The sequence below is a fragment of the Euprymna scolopes genome, chromosome 24 (genome assembly GCF_053919585.1).
Source record: "Euprymna scolopes isolate OS-2025 chromosome 24, ASM5391958v1, whole genome shotgun sequence".
Classification (NCBI taxonomy): Eukaryota; Metazoa; Mollusca; class Cephalopoda; order Sepiida; family Sepiolidae; genus Euprymna; species Euprymna scolopes.
Window position 1 is genome coordinate 75,444,599 of NC_136505.1, and position 21,330 is coordinate 75,465,928.

The 21,330-nt window shown below is 30.4% G+C and overlaps 1 protein-coding gene across 6 annotated transcripts in view; it reads left to right on the forward strand.

Moving 5' to 3' along the window:
* The window catches only part of LOC145246769 (X-ray radiation resistance-associated protein 1-like), a 334,894-nt gene that overhangs the window by 115,891 nt on the left and 197,673 nt on the right, over nucleotides 1-21,330 (forward strand). For 4 of the 6 annotated variants that reach the window (XR_013863167.1, XM_080108552.1, XM_080108550.1 and 1 more), the window contains exon 2: nucleotides 2,848-3,017. The exons of the other annotated variants lie outside the window; for them this stretch is intronic. Coding sequence is in view for 2 of the 4 variants with exons in the window: in XM_080108550.1 (XP_079964676.1) it covers nucleotides 2,848-3,017 (170 nt within the window). In the remaining 2 variants the exon portion in view is untranslated. The remainder of the gene's footprint in view (nucleotides 1-2,847; nucleotides 3,018-21,330) is intronic. 6 annotated transcript variants of the gene reach the window in all.

The following is a 21,330-nucleotide window of genomic DNA, read 5'->3' on the forward strand; positions in this document are numbered from 1 at the left end:
TGCCTTACATTTTCAGAAGCGGCTGGAACAATACAGCGACGGTTCCGACCAAATAGTTATGTCTTTCCCTTGTCTGAGCAAACAGACGATGATGATATTTGTCCCGTTTGTTGGACTATTGTTGAAGGTATCTATATTTGTTTATTATATGCGTTAGAAATGTAAACACACACAACGAACATTACATAAACGAGTTTATAACGTACACAGTTTGATCCTCTCGTTCATACCTGTTTTATATGCACTCACTATACTTAATGTAATACAGCACAGGAGTCGTCCTGATCAGCTTATAAAAAGGGATGCACAAACTATCTCTCTCTCTCTCTCTCTCTCTCTCTCTCTCTCTCTCTCATTCACGACCTGCTACAGATAACATCGGCCAGACTGTGGCTACCGAGAGAAAAAGGCTAGTGAATCACGTGACGCATAACTTTCTGTCTCTATGCAGTTCGAAATGAACAATTTTATCTCGAGTATTTTGAATATGTTTAATATTTTGCAGTTATTTTTATTTTTCAATAGAGTAATTTAATTTAAATTTAAAAAATGTATTTAATTAAATCTTTAAAAGTAATTTCATGACTTTAATTAATAACATCGTTAAAATAGAAAGTTGTAAATCTAGTTTTTTGTCTGTAAAAAAAATTTAATGAGAATTTATTTCAGTCTTAATAATAAATATTCTTTTAATAATAAAATTTTCAGTCAGAATTTCGGAATATTTTGGAGATATTTTTTTAATAGATATCATGTATTTTTTTAAAACTGATACATAACTTTTACTCGATAAGTAAAAGCAATGTTTTAGTTTCAATCGTGACTTAGGATTACTTCCGTTTTTGTTGTTTTTGTTGTTTTGTTGTTTTTTGCATTAAAAGCCGATAAAACGTGTAGCAGACAGATTTGCAACAAACACAAGCAGGAGCGAATTCTCGAGGCTGGGGATTTTGAAATACGCTTCCTTCCTGGCATGGCCAATCAGAGGCCAGCTCTCAGTCACGTGAATAAGTTAAACCAGCAACACGCTCTCTCTCTCTCTCTCTCTCTCTCTCTCTCTCTCTCTCTCTTCCCAAATCTTGGACGGACAACTTTACGTGAAATGGACCTGTCGCCTCCAACTTCTCTCTTGAGACTCAACAAGTCAACACCCTGCCTACGGATTCGGGGGTTCGACTATGACGGAATACGAACAAGCCACATGTCCATCTTCACATGCAGCACGAACACATACTATCTTTTTACCACAGGACTCTCTAATATTTTGCCCTCATGGACACACGATCCTACTACCAACTTCAACACATGTATCTACTGAACACTTTTCTCTTTCAACAGGCCTCTATAATTATTAACGTCGTTACACAGAAACTCTTAGCGACTAACCTGTTTCTATCTAGCCTTACTAACGAAGATGACCAATAAATCCGGAGAAAATTGAAAATTCTATTTTATATTTTTTTTTACTTGTTTAAAATTGTAAAACAAATAATTTTTACATGAAAATTTTTTCAGTCAATTTTTAAATCTCTACTTTTATATAAAAGGAACTTGTATCCGCATCTGTGTCCATACCCTATGGCCGATTTTTATGAAATTTCACACGAATTGCCTGGCAGTGTTCTAAGATAGGTTTTGTATCCAATGTTTTTGATAAGTATTGATAATCAATAATCCAAATAATCCAATGAATAAAGGAACAGGCAATTTTGACCAAAGTTAACACCTTACACAGCCTAACATACTAAGTGCATTTACACCTAAAGACACCAGTGTTTCATGCTTACGCAATTAAAATTATAAGATGGTAATTCCTCTGGTCAGAGACTTTGAACCCAGCCAAGAAGCCATCTTTGATACTATTTGCAAAGCTCTAGGCCAACAAACAATTGCAACTAGAAAGAAATAATAACTAATAAACGCTCAATTATGACACAAACATGAGACAATCTAGAGTATTCGAACACAGGAAGTCGTAAACATTGCATAAACTCTAGTTGACTGCAATGAACATGAGGGAGTATCACCCTCCACACTTCAACTGAGGGATTATAACCCTCTGCACTTCAAATGGATTATCGTCCTCCACACTTCAAATGAGGGAATTATCATCCTCTACACTTAAATGCTGGATCATCGGCCTCCATACTTCAAATAACGGATTATAACCCTCAACACTTCAAATGAGGGATTATCATCCAAATATCAGTGGTCATGATGCATCCAGCACTGCCTTCAACTACTTTAGCACAGACTGATCATGACTTCTATCATAAGGGACCTGTCGGTTATCAAATAATCCAAAATGGAATGTATACCGCTATGGGATTCAAGAGGTTCACAACAATTTGTGCAGAGTAATTACTGGAATCACACAGCTTTACAGAACCTGTTGTAAACTTGATCAGCATAGCAGCAGTATACAGATATACCAAAGTTGAATTTAATTACCAACAGCAGACAAGTTGTCAAATGATGAACTCGTTTACCAATGATACATGCTTATTTATTTGATAATAGACACACTAACGACTGACATTCAGTGTGATTAGCAAGTGGTTCATTAGACAAACCCTCATATGTGGTGCAGAGAATGATAATCTCTCATTTGAAGTGTTTGCACAAAAACGATTCTACTCGTATATAATGTTGTTTATTTTAGGTCATTCAATAAGAACCGCTGTTTTAACTGTAATATTTAATCGCAAGTTGTAATGCATTTTGTCTAATTATTGAATGTCCTGCCTTTTATTTTCATCTTTAAATATCGATGTAAAGCTTGACCTCCTTTCACATTGTGACACCATTCATTTGTTTGATTTAAAGTTTTATTTTTATGTTTGCCAGGTGCATGGCTTCGTTCTTTCAAAAAAGAGCAAAATCGACGATTCAAGGCATTTTTCTGCAACTACAAGACTCTTGAAGACGTTAAATCTGAGGTGCGCCTCCCAAAACAACTACCACAGTCGAGAGCAGATGAACAGATCAAAGAAAGAAAAGTCGATGGTTTTTTTCTCGTAAGAATTTAACAACTTTTCTGTAGAAGTGAAAAAACAAAACAACAGGGAATCTTTATATTTAACCCGGGAACTTTAATTCAAAAGGGTAGATTATTCTCGATCTTTCAGTCACATGGACTTGTGTGCAATGGATAAAGGTGTTGAGTAGCAATTAGTTCTGACAGTCTTATGGAGGTTGAAGGTTCAATCATCATTGCAGGCGCTATCACTAACTACAAATAAAATAAAAATTGCTTAACACTTCTACTAAGTAATGGATGATGCCACGAGGACAATCTACTGCTATCAACTGAATAAAGGGTTGCAGGGAAGATTGAATCAGAAGCCATCAGAGAGCTTGCCCTTAACAAAAAAACATGCACATCATTCATGCTGATAAAAGAAGTGGTGTCATCATGGACGTTGATGAATACCAACCCAAAATTAAGCTCCTACTGAATGATTACATCTACACAAAGATCACCCCATAGCAAATACTGGAGGACACACAACACATTAAATGCAGTCAGACTACTTTTCCTTAAACTCTTGGAACATCACTCTAAAACTCCCAGGCTTTATGGCCTACCGAAAATACAAAGCAAACATCCCCATTATATCACGTTTATTTAGTAGAGATGAAAGTTGAAAGGGCGAATATATAAAATCAATGCTATCAAGTTAATGCATATGGAAAGATTTTAATATCTTTATAAAACTTACACAGTAGTAGTAGTAGTAGTAGTAGTAGTAGTAAAGTTATAATAAATCAATTTAGTTAAAAACAAAAACAGATATTCTTAAGAGGGTCCATTGAATGTGAGTTTCAGTGCAAAAGAAATTTTCAAACGTTGTTAGTGATGGTGGCTGACATATCTATGATGTTAGGCTGGTTACGATAGGAATGAGGTGGTCTATTTGCTTATCTCTCCGTCTAACTCTTTGTTGTAATTGAGACAAGCATACATGGAAGCGTTTAAGAATTGTCTGCCGATTTTTAAGTCGGGTCTATGGCGAAAATGAGTTTGTCCAAAGGTTATAAAAAACCCGATAAGTCATTTGGTGAGTAATTCCCAATGTTGCTCTGGTAACGTGTTGTGTTTAGTCACTGCATTTGTGACTATGTTGAATCGTCAGAGGTGTTCGTATTCAAATCAATGGACTTGGTCAGGATCATGTCATGTCATATTGTCGGAGGTGTTTGGGTTCGAATCAATGGTGCTGTTTGGGATCGTGTCAGACAGAATCATCGGAGGTGTTCAAGTCTGAATCAATGTTGTTGTTTAGAATCATGTTGTATCGAATCATCAAAGGTGTTCAGGTTCAAATTGACGGAGTTATTCAGGGTCATGTCGGGTTGCATGGATGAAATTATTCAGGACCATGCGAGTGATTTTTTTTTTTGTTGTTTTCTCTTCCCTCGTGAAGCAAGAATAACTGACTAAAGTCAACTACGTAACTATATCACACATAACCGCGGTTGTCATCTGCATTTTATGTAACCCATCCACTTTTATATGAAATGCAGTTCATCTACTGGCACAAAATGACAATTGTAAAATATTTTCAAAATTTTCCAATATTATTAGGCAATATTGATGTCAGAATTATCGGCCATTTAATAGCTCGGAGTTATCTGGTATGGAAAATTGCAATATGCTTTCCAATGCTTGACCTGCTGCTACCAGATAATGTTATCTGAACATATCGGCTTCTTGAATTATATGAACCAAACATTGATGTTATTGTTTTTTCTTCTCTTTTGCAAAACTCAATCATGTTCCGCAAAATCAAAAACAAAACAATTTTTCTATAAAAAACAAACTAAATTCCATGAATAAATATTTGAAGTATAAAAACTTTTACAAAAAAAGCTGAACTTGAAAAAAGTTAATTTGTTGTAAAACAAAAACAAACTAAACAGCAAGTATAAATAATTTATAAACAACTTGAAATATAAAAATATTTTTCTGTACAAAATAATTTATCATATAAACAACTTGAAATATAAAAATATTTTTCTGTACAAAATAATTTATCATATAAACAACTTGAAATATAAAAATATTTTTCTGTACAAAATAATTTATATAAACAACTTGAAATATAAAAATATTTTTCTGTACAAAATAATTTATCATATAAACAACTTGAAATATAAAAATATTTTTCTGGACAAAATAATTTATATAAACAACTTGAAATATAAAAATATTTTTCTGTACAAAATAATTTATCATATAAACAACTTGAAATATAAAAATATTTTTCTGTACAAAATAATTTATCATATAAACAACTTGAAATATAAAAATATTTTTCTGGACAAAATAATTTATCATATAAACAACTTGAAATATAAAAATATTTTTCTGTACAAAATAATTTATCATATAAACAACTTGAAATATAAAAATATTTTTCTGTACAAAATAATTTATCATATAAACAACTTGAAATATAAAAATATTTTTCTGTACAAAATAATTTATCATATAAACAACTTGAAATATAAAAATATTTTTCTGGACAAAATAATTTATCATATAAACAACTTGAAATATAAAAATATTTTTCTGTACAAAATAATTTATCATATAAACAACTTGAAATATAAAAATATTTTTCTGTACAAAATAATTTATCATATAAACAACTTGAAATATAAAAATATTTTTCTGTACAAAATAATTTATCATATAAACAACTTGAAATATAAAAATATTTTTCTGTACAAAATAATTTATCATATAAACAACTTGAAATATAAAAATATTTTTCTGGACAAAATAATTTATCATATAAACAACTTGAAATATAAAAATATTTTTCTGGACAAAATAATTTATCATATAAACAACTTGAAATATAAAAATATTTTTCTGTACAAAATAATTTATCATATAAACAACTTGAAATATAAAAATATTTTTCTGTACAAAATAATTTATCATATAAACAACTTGAAATATAAAAATATTTTTCTGGACAAAATAATTTATCATATAAACAACTTGAAATATAAAAATATTTTTCTGTACAAAATAATTTATCATATAAACAACTTGAAATATAAAAATATTTTTCTGGACAAAATAATTTATCATATAAACAACTTGAAATATAAAAATATTTTTCTGTACAAAATAATTTATCATATAAACAACTTGAAATATAAAAATATTTTTCTGTACAAAATAATTTATCATATAAACAACTTGAAATATAAAAATATTTTTCTGTACAAAATAATTTATCATATAAACAACTTGAAATATAAAAATATTTTTCTGGACAAAATAATTTATCATATAAACAACTTGAAATATAAAAATATTTTTCTGTACAAAATAATTTATCATATAAACAACTTGAAATATAAAAATATTTTTCTGTACAAAATAATTTATCATATAAACAACTTGAAATATAAAAATATTTTTCTGTACAAAATAATTTATCATATAAACAACTTGAAATATAAAAATATTTTTCTGTACAAAATAATTTATCATATAAACAACTTGAAATATAAAAATATTTTTCTGTTCAAAATATTTTATCATATAAACAACTTGAAATATAACAATATTTTTCTGTACAAAATAATTTATCATATAAACAACTTGAAATATAAAAATATTTTTCTGTACAAAATAATTTATCATATAAACAACTTGAAATATAAAAATATTTTTCTGTCCAAAATAATTTATCATATAAACAACTTGAAATATAAAAATATTTTTCTGGACAAAATAATTTATCATATAAACAACTTGAAATATAAAAATATTTTTCTGTACAAAATAATTTATCATATAAACAACTTGAAATATAAAAATATTTTTCTGGACAAAATAATTTATCATATAAACAACTTGAAATATAAAAATATTTTTCTGTACAAAATAATTTATCATATAAACAACTTGAAATATAAAAATATTTTTCTGTACAAAATAATTTATCATATAAACAACTTGAAATATAAAAATATTTTTCTGTACAAAATAATTTATCATATAAACAACTTGAAATATAAAAATATTTTTCTGTACAAAATAATTTATCATATAAACAACTTGAAATATAAAAGTATTTTTCTGTACAAAATAATTTATCATATAAACAACTTGAAATATAAAAATATTTTTCTGTACAAAACAATTGACCACATCCTGTCTGCTAATCCTTCGGCTAACATTCACATTTGCATTGACTTCAATGTCCATAATGTGGAATGGCTGACCCACTCAAATAAAACCGATGATAAGGGGAGGTTTTGTCATGATTTCTCCATTGCCTATGACCTCACTCAGATTGTTCACAAATCCACCCATGTGCCCGATACCCCCGGTCAATATGCAAGCCTTCTAGACCTTTTTCTCTCAACTTCCCCTGAGCTGTGTTCATGTTCCGTTCTATCTCCTCTGGGATCCTCTGACCACTCCGTTGTATCAGTTAAGATAAAAATGAAATGTAATAAGTCTTCACACGTACCTCTCCACCACACTGTATATCGATACTCTATGGCTGACTGGGATAGCTTCCGTACATTCATATCTGACCTACCTCTGCATTCCATGTTTAAAAAGGATGTGTCCTCTATAGTATCAGACCTGACCGAATGCTTAATTGTAGGCATAGATCGATTCATACCATATAAAAAATTCCAACAAAAACCTAACAGCCAGCCATGGTTCTCCCCTGAATGTGCTGCTGCCATCATGCTCAGAAATCACTTTTTCCATAGCTGCCAACATAATAAATGTACTGAGACTAAAGCTGCTTTCAGGACTGCCAGCAACCACTGTAAAAGAGTAATAAAACATGCAAGAGAGCTATATGCTCAGTCTGTTAAATCCAAAGTAGCTGAGCAGCGGCTTGATTCACACCAGTTCTGGCAAATAGAAAACAGGATCTTGAACAGAAGCGTGCATTCTATCCCAACTATCATCAATGGACCTGAGGTCATCTCGTCAGCATCAGACAAGGCCAGACTATTTGCCAAGAACTTTGCAGCTAATTCTACCCTATGCGACAATGACCATCAACTCCCTGTATTTCCACCTATAACAGACAACATGCTATGCAACATACAAATATCTGTGCGTGAGGATGCCAAGCTAATCAAGAACCTTGATTCCAGTAAAGCAACTGGCCCTGACGACATTCCAGTTATAGTGCTGAAAAAGCTCCAACCAGAACTTGCCCCCATACTTACAAAACTGTTTAAGCGTTGCCTTAAGGAGAAGTGCTTTCCAACACTCTGGAAAACCTCATTAGTATGCCTTGTATTTAAGAATTCAGGTGAAAAGTTATCTCCCTCTCAGTACAGACCAATAAGTCTCCTGTGTGTCATGAGTAAGTTGTTGGAATCCATATTAAATAAAGAAGTAGTCAACCACCTCAACAGAAACAACCTTCTTAGTGACATGCAATATAGTTTCCGCTCTGCAAGATCTACAGCAGATGTGCTAACAGTTATATCACATAGGATTAGTGAATCTCTTGACAAAGGTTTCCTTTCCAGGGCAATTGCTCTTGACATATCAAAGGCCTTCAATAAGGTATGGCATAGAGGCCTACTTCACAAGATTTCCAGCTACAGTATTACTGGAAATGTTTTCTCAATCATTAAATCATTTCTCTCTGATAGGTTCATAAGAGTAGTGGTTGATGGGCAGAAATCAGAGACCCACAGTATTAATGCTGGAGTTCCCCAGGGGTCCATCCTGGGACCAACTCTCTTCCTGATCTACATCAATGATCTCCCAAAACACATACTTACATCATTCGTTGACATCTATGCTGATGACACGACCATCTATGGCAACACGTCAAAGGCCGTAAATGACAAAGTTCTCTGTAATTCTCTCTCCTTTGATCTTGAGCATGTGGTACAATGGGAGAAGAGGTGGCTGGTCACTTTTAATACATCCAAAACCAAGCTTCTATCTTTACATCATCAACGCTCTAATCCCCATCTGGCATCAATTGAAATGGATGGCTCTCGTCTTGGGAAGGCTTCATGTTTTGACAAGCTCCTGGGTTTGACGTTTACTCCTGATCTGAAATGGAACACATACATCAAATCTGTTGCCAAAAAAAAACAGCCTATCCTGCTTGACAGAGTATAAAATAGACTTTGTGGTTAGTGGGGGATGCCCTTTTCTCTTCCCTGCCACCTCTCTCCCACAGAAGAGACGTTGCGGGCCTGTCTTTGTTTTATCGTTATTTCCATGGCAGGTGCTCGTCTGAGCTCCAATCCCTGGTCCCCCCTCGCCAATCTTTCACGAAAAACACCCGTCTGGCTGAAACTACTGTCAATAATTTTCCCCACTCTCTATCTGTACCTAAATCCAAACGTAGATTCCATGAGCAAAGCTTCTTTCTTAGAACTGCACGCCAGTGGAACTCTCTGCCGCTTTCCTGTTTCCCACCTGACTACAACTTGGACGTCTTCAAGTCCAACATAAACAAACTCCTGACAAAACACCCCCTTAAGTAAGACACTCTATCAAAACCCCCAATACTAATGATTACTACAATACTGTCTCATTGATTACTGTACACGCAATAACCCTTATTCCTGAGTGACCTTCAGGCCTTGGTAAGTGGTGACCCCCATGTAAAAAAAAAACAAAAAACTAAACACCAAGTATAAATAGTTTATCATATAATCAACTTGAAATATAAAAATATTTTTCTATACAAAACAAACTAAATACCAAGTATAAATAGTTTATCATGTAAACAACTTGAAATATAAAAATACTTTTCAATACAAAACAAACTAAACACCAAGTATAAATAATTTATGATATAAACAACTTGAAATATAAAAATACTTTTCTATACAAAACAAACTAAACACCAAGTATAAATAATTTATCATATAAACAACTTGAAATATAAAAATACTTTTCTATACAAAACAAACTAAACACCAAGTATAAATAATTTATCATGTAAACAACTTGAAATATAAAAATACTTTTCTATACAAAACAAACTAAACACCAAGTATAAATAATTTATCATGTAAACAACTTGAAATATAAAAATACTTTTCTATACAAAACAAACTAAACACCAAGTATAAATAATTTATCATATAAACAACTTGAAATATAAAAATACTTTTCTATACAAAACAAACTAAACACCAAGTATAAATAATTTATCATGTAAACAACTTGAAATATAAAAATACTTTTCTATACAAAACAAACTAAACACCAAGTATAAATAATTTATCATGAAAACAACTTGAAATATAAAAATACTTTTCTATACAAAACAAACTAAACACCAAGTATAAATAATTTATCATGTAAACAACTTGAAATATAAAAATACTTTTCCATACAAAACAAACTAACTACCAAGTATAAATAATTTATGATATAAACAACTTGAAATATAAAAATACTTTTTTATACAAAACAAACTAAACACCAAGTATAAATAATTTATCATATAAACAACTTGAAATATAAAAATATTTTTCCATACAAAACAAACTAAATACCAAGTATAAATAATTTATCATATAAACAACTTGAAATATAAAAATATTTTTCTATACAAAACAAACTAAACACCAAGTATAAATAATTTATCATATAAACAACTTGAAATATAAAAATACTTTTCTATACAAAACAAACTAAACACCAAGTATAAATAATTTATCATGTAAACAACTTGAAATATAAAAATACTTTTCTATACAAAACAAACTAAACACCAAGTATAAATAATTTATCATATAAACAACTTGAAATATAAAAATACTTTTCTATACAAAACAAACTAAACACCAAGTATAAATAATTTATCATGTAAACAACTTGAAATATAAAAATACTTTTCTATACAAAACAAACTAAACACCAAGTATAAATAATTTATCATATAAACAACTTGAAATATAAAAATACTTTTCTATACAAAACAAACTAAACACCAAGTATAAATAATTTATCATGAAAACAACTTGAAATATAAAAATAATTTTCTATACAAAACAAACTAAACACCAAGTATAAATAATTTATCATGTAAACAACTTGAAATATAAAAATACTTTTCCATACAAAACAAACTAACTACCAAGTATAAATAATTTATGATATAAACAACTTGAAATATAAAAATACTTTTTTATACAAAACAAACTAAACACCAAGTATAAATAATTTATCATATAAACAACTTGAAATATAAAAATATTTTTCCATACAAAACAAACTAAATACGAAGTATAAATAATTTATCATATAAACAACTTGAAATATAAAAATACTTTTCTATACAAAACAAACTAAACACAAAGTATAAATAATTAATCATATAAACAACATGAAATATAAAAATATTTTTCTATAGAATTTTTTCTATAGAAAAATATTTTTATATTTCATGTATTATCATATAACCAACTTGAAATAAAAAACGATTTAAAAATGTCTATTTTGCTATTTGCTTTTTAGGGATTCTTTAAAATAATATGCATAAACCTAAACTAAAAACGCAAAATAATATGCAGAAAGGCATCTTTACGGTCTTAAAATACGCTTAAATATCATATTTTAATTCGAGGAGATTTTTTTTATATATATATTCAGAATTTGAGAGATTATATAATTATTTCCACAGCCAAACCACGTCGCAGCTGACATAACCCATGGCAGCTAACAAACCGGAAGTTCAAGACTTAAGTTTCGCGTACATGTGGGCTCATAAATTAGATATATCAGAACTCGGGATTCGAAACCCGAGGTTCTTGCATGCGAGGTGAACACTCCTCCACCTGACCAAACCCGCCACATACAAGAACGTCTATTAACTAACACAGATCAAGCAAATCGTGGCGAAATCCGACTATATAACGGACCTACTTTGTTGTAAACAAGGGATGTGGTCATTCGACCTAGTTTTAACCCAAGCCGATGTTTTACAAGTAGGAATTTTATGCTCGCTAGGACAATGTCATCCAACAAACTAACCACGACTAAGTATACAAAAATGTTTTGTCGTTATAAATGTTAAATAGAAAAAATTAAGGTTTCAATATCTCAGTGAAAGCGAGAAAAATTCAACTTTATAGATTGATAAATTAGTGGTGCGAAGTACAATAGAATATTTTGCGATTCCCCCCTCTCTCTCTCTCTCTCTCTCTGTCTCTCTCTCTGTCTCTCTCTCTATCTATCTATATATATATATATATATATATATATATATATATATATATATATATATATATATATATAATATTTATAATTTTTTTATTTATGTAAGTATAGTCATATCTTGCTATGATCTTCAAACCGTTTTGATCTCACCAGGCAAGAAAAATGTTGAAAATTAAGAACAGTTTAAGAACTGTTTTAATTTTAAAGGGGAAAAATATTTTAACATGTCTAACGTGTAGCATGGTTTAATGTTCTTATAATTTTTAATCGGAACGCAAACACTTTTACAGCTGTTATCAGTTTAGAAAAGGAAGGGCATTTAAAAGGTTGTTGAAATATTGGAGGGAGTTAGAAGAAAGAGAGAAAAGATATCAAAGGAGGGGGTTTGTAAAGTCATTTAGCGAGAGAAAAGGAAAGGAAATAAAGGAAAGAAAAAGAGAGGCAGTACAAATGAATACAACATTAAAATGGTTGTTGAAATATTGGAGGGAGTGAAGAAATTTTATTATCCACTTCTTCCCGTGGAAGGTAATTCTTCTTAATCAATTAGTCGTTACTACTAAACTCTGAAACATCAAGGAAGAAAACAAACAAAAAGAGAAAAATATGAGAAATAGAATTTATTAAAAATAATGACAAAAGGAAAAGTTCGTGACCTCTATGGGCTGCCAAAAATGTCCATCTGGCTTACAAGTATTCTTGTAGTAGTAACCGAAAGGGGAGAGAGTGAAGGGAAAGAGAAGGAAAGAGAAATAAAGAAGGAGAAAGAAAGAAAAAGGGGGGGGTACACTTGCGGGAAGCTTCTGAGCGCCCTTTCCGAATGGAATATTTAGAAAGTTCGTTTGGTTTGGCTTTTTACTTTCAGAGTTCGTGTTATTTAAAAGTTCTTGTTTTTCAGTCCTTTTCCTGGAAACTCGTTTCCGTAGTCCTTTTTGCAAAGGTTAAAATTCCATGGAGGCAGAATATTTTTGAGTTTTCAAGTATCTTAGAAACTTTCCAGCGGCGAATTTTCTTCTCAAACTTCAATTATCCTTTTCTCGATAATTATATTCAGTTTTCAAGTGTCTTAGAAAACTTGAGGCGAATTTTCTTCTCTTGGTTCTTTTTTCAACAATTTTAATGTCTCGTCAGGACAGAGTTGTGCAACGCCTTAGTACATTTCCAGGCGCCCCTTTTTTAACCGAGACCTTAAGGGAATGCATTCGATACTTGTTGTCTCGACAACGCCTTTTCCACAACTGTCGAATTAACTCAAAAATGTCACACACGAGCTTCAATTTAGCACGAAAACGTCTCATCCAATCAACGGGCATAAGGAAGTCAGGTGACATAAAAAAAAGGGGAAGCTAGGGAAGGGGGCAGGAAAGGGGTTAAGAAGAAAGGAAGGAAGAACAGAAACAGCAGAAAGAAGGAAAGAAAAAAGGAAAGAAAGATGGTGGAAGATAATTTCCACAGGAGTTAGAAGAAAGAGAGAAAAGATATCAAAGGAGGGGGTTTGTAAAGTCATTTAGCGAGAGAAAAGGAAAGGAAAGAAAAAGAGAGGCAGTACGAATGAATACAATTGAATACACATAACAGTGAGAATATAAGAAAACCATATTTCAGACAATTTAAAATTAGGTGAACTCTGGAACACTTCACCGAAATTAGATGAACTGTTTTGTTTCAAACTTCGGAGTTGATCGTTCATTTTTTTTATTTTTAGAATATTACGTCAACATTTTAAAAGATCAGATCTGTTATTTAAACCGGCCGTATTAAACTTTCATCTTTTATATATTTTAAGCTGTATAAAATCAATTTTTTTAAATTTGTATTTTAATAAATTTATACATTTATTCATGAAATTTGCCAGATAGTATTTATTTTAACTTTTAGTTAGTTATGTATATACATGTATAAATATTTGTACGTACACATATACGCATATATACACATATATATTATGCTTTAAATTAAAAAAAAATTATTTATGTATTTTTATTTTTATTTATTTATTTTTATGTATTTACTTATTTATTTATTTTATTTTATTTATTTTTCAATTAAATTAAAAGGGGAGATCCTAATCTAGATCATTTTCCAAACGCTTTTTAAATTCTACACAAAATCAATTGTAATCTCTTTAGTTTGATATTCTACTCTAAATAAAATACTCTGCTGTTTATGAGAACCCAATTTATCTTTTTAAAATTATGCCATTTTTTTTTCAGTAGTTCTTTGTATATATTTGAGAGATTTATCTATTAAATTTTATTGTTAGGGGATCTTCAGGTAGTTGAGTATGACCCAACTATATGCCAAGGAATGAGGATAGTTAACTATTGAGATCAATATATTGAGTACGAAAATGGTACCACATGGATATGTTAGGAGAAGAAACATCATAGTTTGGGTATATACTTTATTGAGGGTGTTATAGAAATTAGGTTGCTTGGTTTAAGTAGGTAAATACTATTCTGGTCTTGTTTAATTATTAGACGTTAGTTCATTATAGTACTAGTTAAATTACGAATAAAATTCTTTAAAAAAATTTTATTTTATAATATAATTAAATTATGGGTCGCTTAGAAGATGTTTTTTTATAATTCTAGCAGTTTATGTAAGTTTCTAGACTTTTATCGAGTATCTGTCTTCAAAGCTTGTGATAAATAATTTACCGTAAGACAAAGGCAACAAAGGTAACATAAGGGAAGAACATAGTTTTGTTTAGGATATTCCATTGTATTGTTGGCGTTAGATTTTTTTCTAATAATTTCTTTATTAACAGTTTCTTAATTAAATGAAAGTGACGTTTTTATTTTACTGTTGGAATTTTCAAATGAACTTTTGTGACAACTGAACCGTTTCTGTAAAGTATTATAATAGTTTTCAATGTCAAATTGGATGAACGAGCATTTCTCTTTATTTTCAATGTTAAAGAACCAATTTATCTTTTCAGCTGTATTAATCTAGAGGTAAAGTTTATAAATAGTTTTGATTTGTGCGTTGATTCTCTCAAAAATTCTTTTACTAATTTTTCTAATTTCGGTTCCGGTGGCATTTATTAATCTAGTTGAGGGTTTATGTGGGAAATTGGGTTTATAATCTTCTAATAGTAAGTACTCTTCTTTTTCGTGCAGCTTATTTACTCTATCTCTAGTATCAAGTTTATCAGTTATTTATTTTTACTATAACAGTTTATTTTCTGGACAATATCAGATTTATATTTTTTATAGTTGGTTGTAATGCTTTGTTAAAGCAATTTTTTGTATTCAGGTTTTTCTAATAATTATAAATTTGCACTATTTGACCGAGCACTATCAACGACCCTTGTTGAAATTCACTGAGTTTAATCTTTTGAATATTTTGCAACCTGATATATATATAATATATATATATATATACTAGCATGGGCGCCCGGCGTTGCCCGGGTGTTTGGATGTGTATGCTGAGCAAAAAAAAAAAAAAGTGGTAGTAGGAAGGCAGGCTCGAACCTGTACCGCAAAGGAGGAAAAGAACGGAGTAAAACGTAACGTTTATGCTGTTACGACCACCGCCAAACCGGAAGCGACATTTTAAAAAATTAAGGCTAGATAATATAAAGGAGATATAACTTTCAAAAATATCGGCGAAAAAAGTGACCCCCCCCTATAGAAAAGTGCCTAGTTGAAGGGGAAGATATTAATGTTTTTAGACAATTTTTCGATATTTGTCGTATGAAATATCGAACTTTAAAACGATACTGATCTTGAAAAAATCCGTCGCCTCTATTGAAAGTTTAAGGCAGACATGCAAACAGACATACATACATACATTTATATATTGGTAACTAAAACTTTTCGACCCAAACTGATAAAAAAAGCTTGCCCTATCTCTGAATACACTTTATGTAAAATTTCAAATGTTTAGACCAGAAATTGTGTGAGTAATTTGGTATAGACCGCAGACGTCATTTTTTTTTTAAAATTTGACCCCTATTATGACCCCTTAAAATTTATAGTTTCGGGCTCAAATCACTTTATTAAGTTAGATCCAGGTTCAAGGAACCTATATCTAAAATTTCAAGTGTTTAGACCCAAAATTGTCGGAGGAGTTTGGTAGAGTTCTTAAAGGTCAAATCGTTGAAATTTGACCCCTTAACAGCCAAATTTTTGGCTGACACCCGTCACATCGATTTTCCCAAATCTCAGTACCCGGTATTTCAAATTTCGAGTCTATAGACTAAAAATTGACAGAGTTATTGCGTAGGGAAATGTACACAGACAGACAGACAGACACGTTCACTTTTATATATATATATATATATATATATGGTAAATATCTTAGAATAAAATAGCACTTCATACAGTATTAAGTGGGACAATGTAAATCATTTTGTAAATGTCGATTGCCTTTGGTCGTTAAAATTTTCACAACTTTTTTCGTGATGTTTCAAACGTGATCGCAACCAGACAATCAATCAAAGTTTGAAATGATGTAAATTGTACGAGACGTTAGCTTTTTATTTCCTTAATCTATTTCTTAAATTTATCCTTAAAAGTCATTATGTTGCTAATACAAATTACTACAAAATGAAAGCGTTTTGAAAAACACACATGCATCATATCTTCTGTTATAAATACTAAGATAACAGTTTATCGAGTGCACGTCTTGCAACGTCATGCAACCTAATATGACATGCTTCAATTTTCCTGACACAGTCCACATCCCTATTGCAAACTATTTTGTTTTCGGTGCGACTTAGGAAATTCATTGTAGAAAATGTTATAATTAAGTGTATATCACATCTCGATAATGTAACAAAATAATAGAGGACACGGTAAATAAATAAAATAATATATATATATATATATATATATATATATATATATATATATATATATATATATATAACGCAATTAAAAACATTATACGTAGATACTTGACGCCTGTTGACAGTAGTTCTAAAATTAAATTTATTATCTACTACGAGAAATTTAGAACACAAAACCTTGTAGTTAGAAACAACTCCTCACCGGCTATAAAAACGTTTGAACAAACCAATATAGTGTATAAATTTAAATGAAAGAATGTAAGTCCGAAAATAATTCATACATTGGGCCTACAACGGCAACATTGTCCCGGCGAATAATCATGCATCAAAATAATAATAGTGCTTTATATAAACATTTGATAAAAGAACATAACAGTCCCTCCTCCAATCTTAGAAAGGTCCTCGTTGACAACATAAAAATTATAAAACATGAACATAATATTAAAAAAATAAAAAATCCTTGAAGTGTCATATACGAGGGGCGTGCAATAAGTAATGCCCCCGACCAACTTCCCATAGCAGTAGAGCAACGAAACTTGGTAGAGTCATTAGTCTTTCTCTACATAGGAAGCACCCAGAGTTATGCATTTCTCCCATCGCTTGATGCAGCTCTGAAGACCGTTTTTGTAGAACACCCCAGGTTGGTCCTCCAACCACGACGTGACTTCAGAAATCAAGGCTGCATCATCTGGGAAACACTTTCCTTTCAAAAACAACTTCATGGCTGGGAAGAGGTGAAAGTCAGAGGGTGCAAGGTCAGGAGAGTAGGGAGGATGGGGAAGGATTTCATAACCACACACTCTCTGATCTGGTGACATGCGAGTTGTGGACCGGGGCATTGTCCTGCAGGAGGAGGGTACCTTTGCTGATCTTGCCCCGCCTCTTGATTTTGATAGCTTCCCTTAATTTCCTCAAAAGTGAAGCATAATAGGCTCCCGTAATTGTGGTACCCTTTGACAGGAAATCTGTCATCACTACTCCGTCCTTGTCTCAGAAGACTGTGAGAATAACCTTGCCAGCGGAGAGCTGCACCCTTACCTTCTTTGGAGGTGGTGAGTCCAAGTGCTTCCACTGCATTGACTGGGATCTCTGGATCATAGTGATGGACCCAGGTTTCATCCTGTGTAATCAGTCTTTTGAAAAACTTTGACTTATCTTCTTGGCACATCTCCAAATTGATCTTCGAGCACTCAACGCGTTCTCGTTTCTGGAATGGTGTGAGCAACATGGAAATCCATCTGGCAGACACCTTATGCATATGCAAATGGTCATGAATTATAGTTTCCACAGAACATGTACTAATCTTGACATCTTGGACAATTTGGCGAATAGTAATGCGCGGATCTTCCAAAATGGCAGCCTCAACTTGACGGACAGATGCCTCATCAATGACAGAAGGAGGCGACCAGGTCTGGGATCTGTTTCCACAGACTTCCGGCCATGTTTGAATTCACGATGCCAGCGTGGGACATTATCACCATAAGGTTCTTTCATTTTATCAAAAGTTCCTGTGGTGTGCGTCCTTTCAAATACAAAAACCGGATCACTGCTCAACATTCAACAGGCTCCATTGCACATCTGACTCAGTTCAAACACCTGTAAAACAGAAACTACAATTAGTTCAAAGCTGTAATTTGCCCTTTAATCCACTATAAATGATATCGCATTCGAGAAAAGCAGTAACGTTCTAAAATGTCTTGCATAGTTCGTATTGGACGGAATTTGTTAACGGTGTCCACGAACTGATTTTAATATTTGAATTTTAATCGACCTATATTTTTAATCGACTTCTCATCGCCGTTTACTGCATATTTTAGGTTTCACTTTTAATTCTCATTTTCGCTCCTTCGGACTTTTTACTTCAACACCTCATGATGATTCGTGGATGAATCGAAAGCACTCGTGACAGCAACAACTATGGAACTTTTATAATTATTTTTGATTTTGATACAAAAAAGATTACATGGAAAATCGAAAAATTAAAGAAAAGAATCATAAAGCAAAGTGTCTCTGTTGCATTTAATAACATTTCCTTGCATTACCGTGTCCTCTACATCGAAAACATTCTTAACTAATCTTCAGCTAATCTTTTCTGATTATACTATATGCAAACTACATTTATGCAATATAATTTCTTAATAACTTTAATGAACATATTAAAATCTTTTCTCTTATTTTTCGAGTGAGGAATTTCCTTTGGCAAATATGAGTAAATAATCTGCAAATGTATCCGTAATAAATGAAATAAAATAAATATTCCGTATTTTAAAATTAAAGATCACTTTACGGTATTTATAACAAACTAAACACCAAGTATAAATAATTAATCATATAAATAACTTGATATATAAAAATATTTTTCTATACAAAACAAACTAAACACAAAGTATAAATAATTAATCATATAAACAACTTGATATATAAAAATATTTTTCTATACAAAACAAACTAAACACAAAGTATAAATAATTAATCATATAAATAACTTGATATATAAAAATATTTTTCTATACAAAACAAACTAAACACCAAGTATAAATAATTAATCATATAAACAACTTGAAATATAAAAATATTTTTCTATACAAAACAAACTAAACACCAAGTATAAATAATTAATCATATAAATAACTTGATATATAAAAATATTTTTCTATACAAAACAAACTAAACACAAAGTATAAATAATTAATCATATAAACAACATGAAATATAAAAATATTTATCCCTACCAAAAAACTAAACACAAGAGTAAATAATTTATCAGATAAACCACTTGAAATATGAAAATGTTTTTCTATACAAAACAAACTAAACACCAAGTATAAATAATTTATCATGTAAACAACATTGGAAATAAAAAAATATTTTTCTATACAAAAATAAACTAAACACTAGTATAAATAATTTATCATATAAACAAAAGGAAATATAAAAATATTTTTCTATATAAAACAAACTATACACTAGTATAAATAATTTATTATACAAACAAATTTAAATATAAAAATATTTTGTATACAAAACAACTAAACCCTAGTATGAAAAAGTTATCATATAAACAACTTGAAAAATAAAAAAAATTCTATACAAAACAAACTAAACACTAGAGTAAATAATTTATCATATAAACAACTTGAAATATTAAAATGTTTTTCTATACAAAACAAACTACACGCCAAGCATAAATAATTTATCATGTAAACAACTTGAAATATAAAAATATTTTTCGATACACAACAAACTAAACAGTAATGTAAATAATTTATCATATAAACAACACGAAATATAAAAATATTTTTCTATGCAAAACAAATTAATATCAAGTATAAATAATTTATCATATAAACAACTTGTAATATAAAAATATTTTTCTATACAAAACAAACTAAACACCAAGTATAAATAATTTATCATATAAACAACTTGAAATATAAAAATATTTTCTATACAAAACAAATTAACCCCAAGTGTAAATAATTTATCATATAAATAACTTGAAATATAAAAATATTTTTCCAAAATTTCTGGATTCGGAATTAAATACCTCAAAAACTGTTGATAATCTATAAAACAAAACAACTAAACATCATGATTATTTGAAAATCTAAGCACCTTGAACCATAAAAACTTTTAAAAGATGTGTGTATGAAGGCTACATCAATGCAGTTTTTAGGAGATACCATGGACTTGAGTTAGCACATAAAAGAATAATGACAATAATAAAAGGTGTTTCAATTATATCACTTCTATTTGCCAATGTGTCATACAAAATGGTAGGTGTTGATTTCCATAATTTTCGACAGTTGTATTTTTCTTCAGAGGGAAATAAAAAAAGAAACGTGTACAACTGTTTGGCGAGACTTTCCTTTATGTGTTTTATTTACTTATTTATTTATATATGGAAGTCAATGTCACTGGCTGTTAAATCCAGAATACAAGTTGTGATAAATATTAAGTACTGTTGGTAATTATTGTACCTTTTTGTAATGTATATTAATGATTAATTTTTGCGTATTAAGCTTAAAATGTGTATTTGGAATGTTAATGACTGCTGTGTTGGTGCCATTGTGTTTGTTTGAAGTGAATGGTTTAAGTGGGATGACTCTAAATGTGCCAAAGTGTATGTATACGCGTACATGCCTACATATGTGCATACACACACATGAACAGAAGCATATGCACACATTACACACCTACATGTACACGTTTCTTTTTATTTTTCCCCTGAAGAAGATATATTACTTTCGAAAATTAGGGACATCAACACCTACCATCTTATATGACACATTTTGTTGGTAAATAAACGTAATATAATTGAAAATCATTGAAA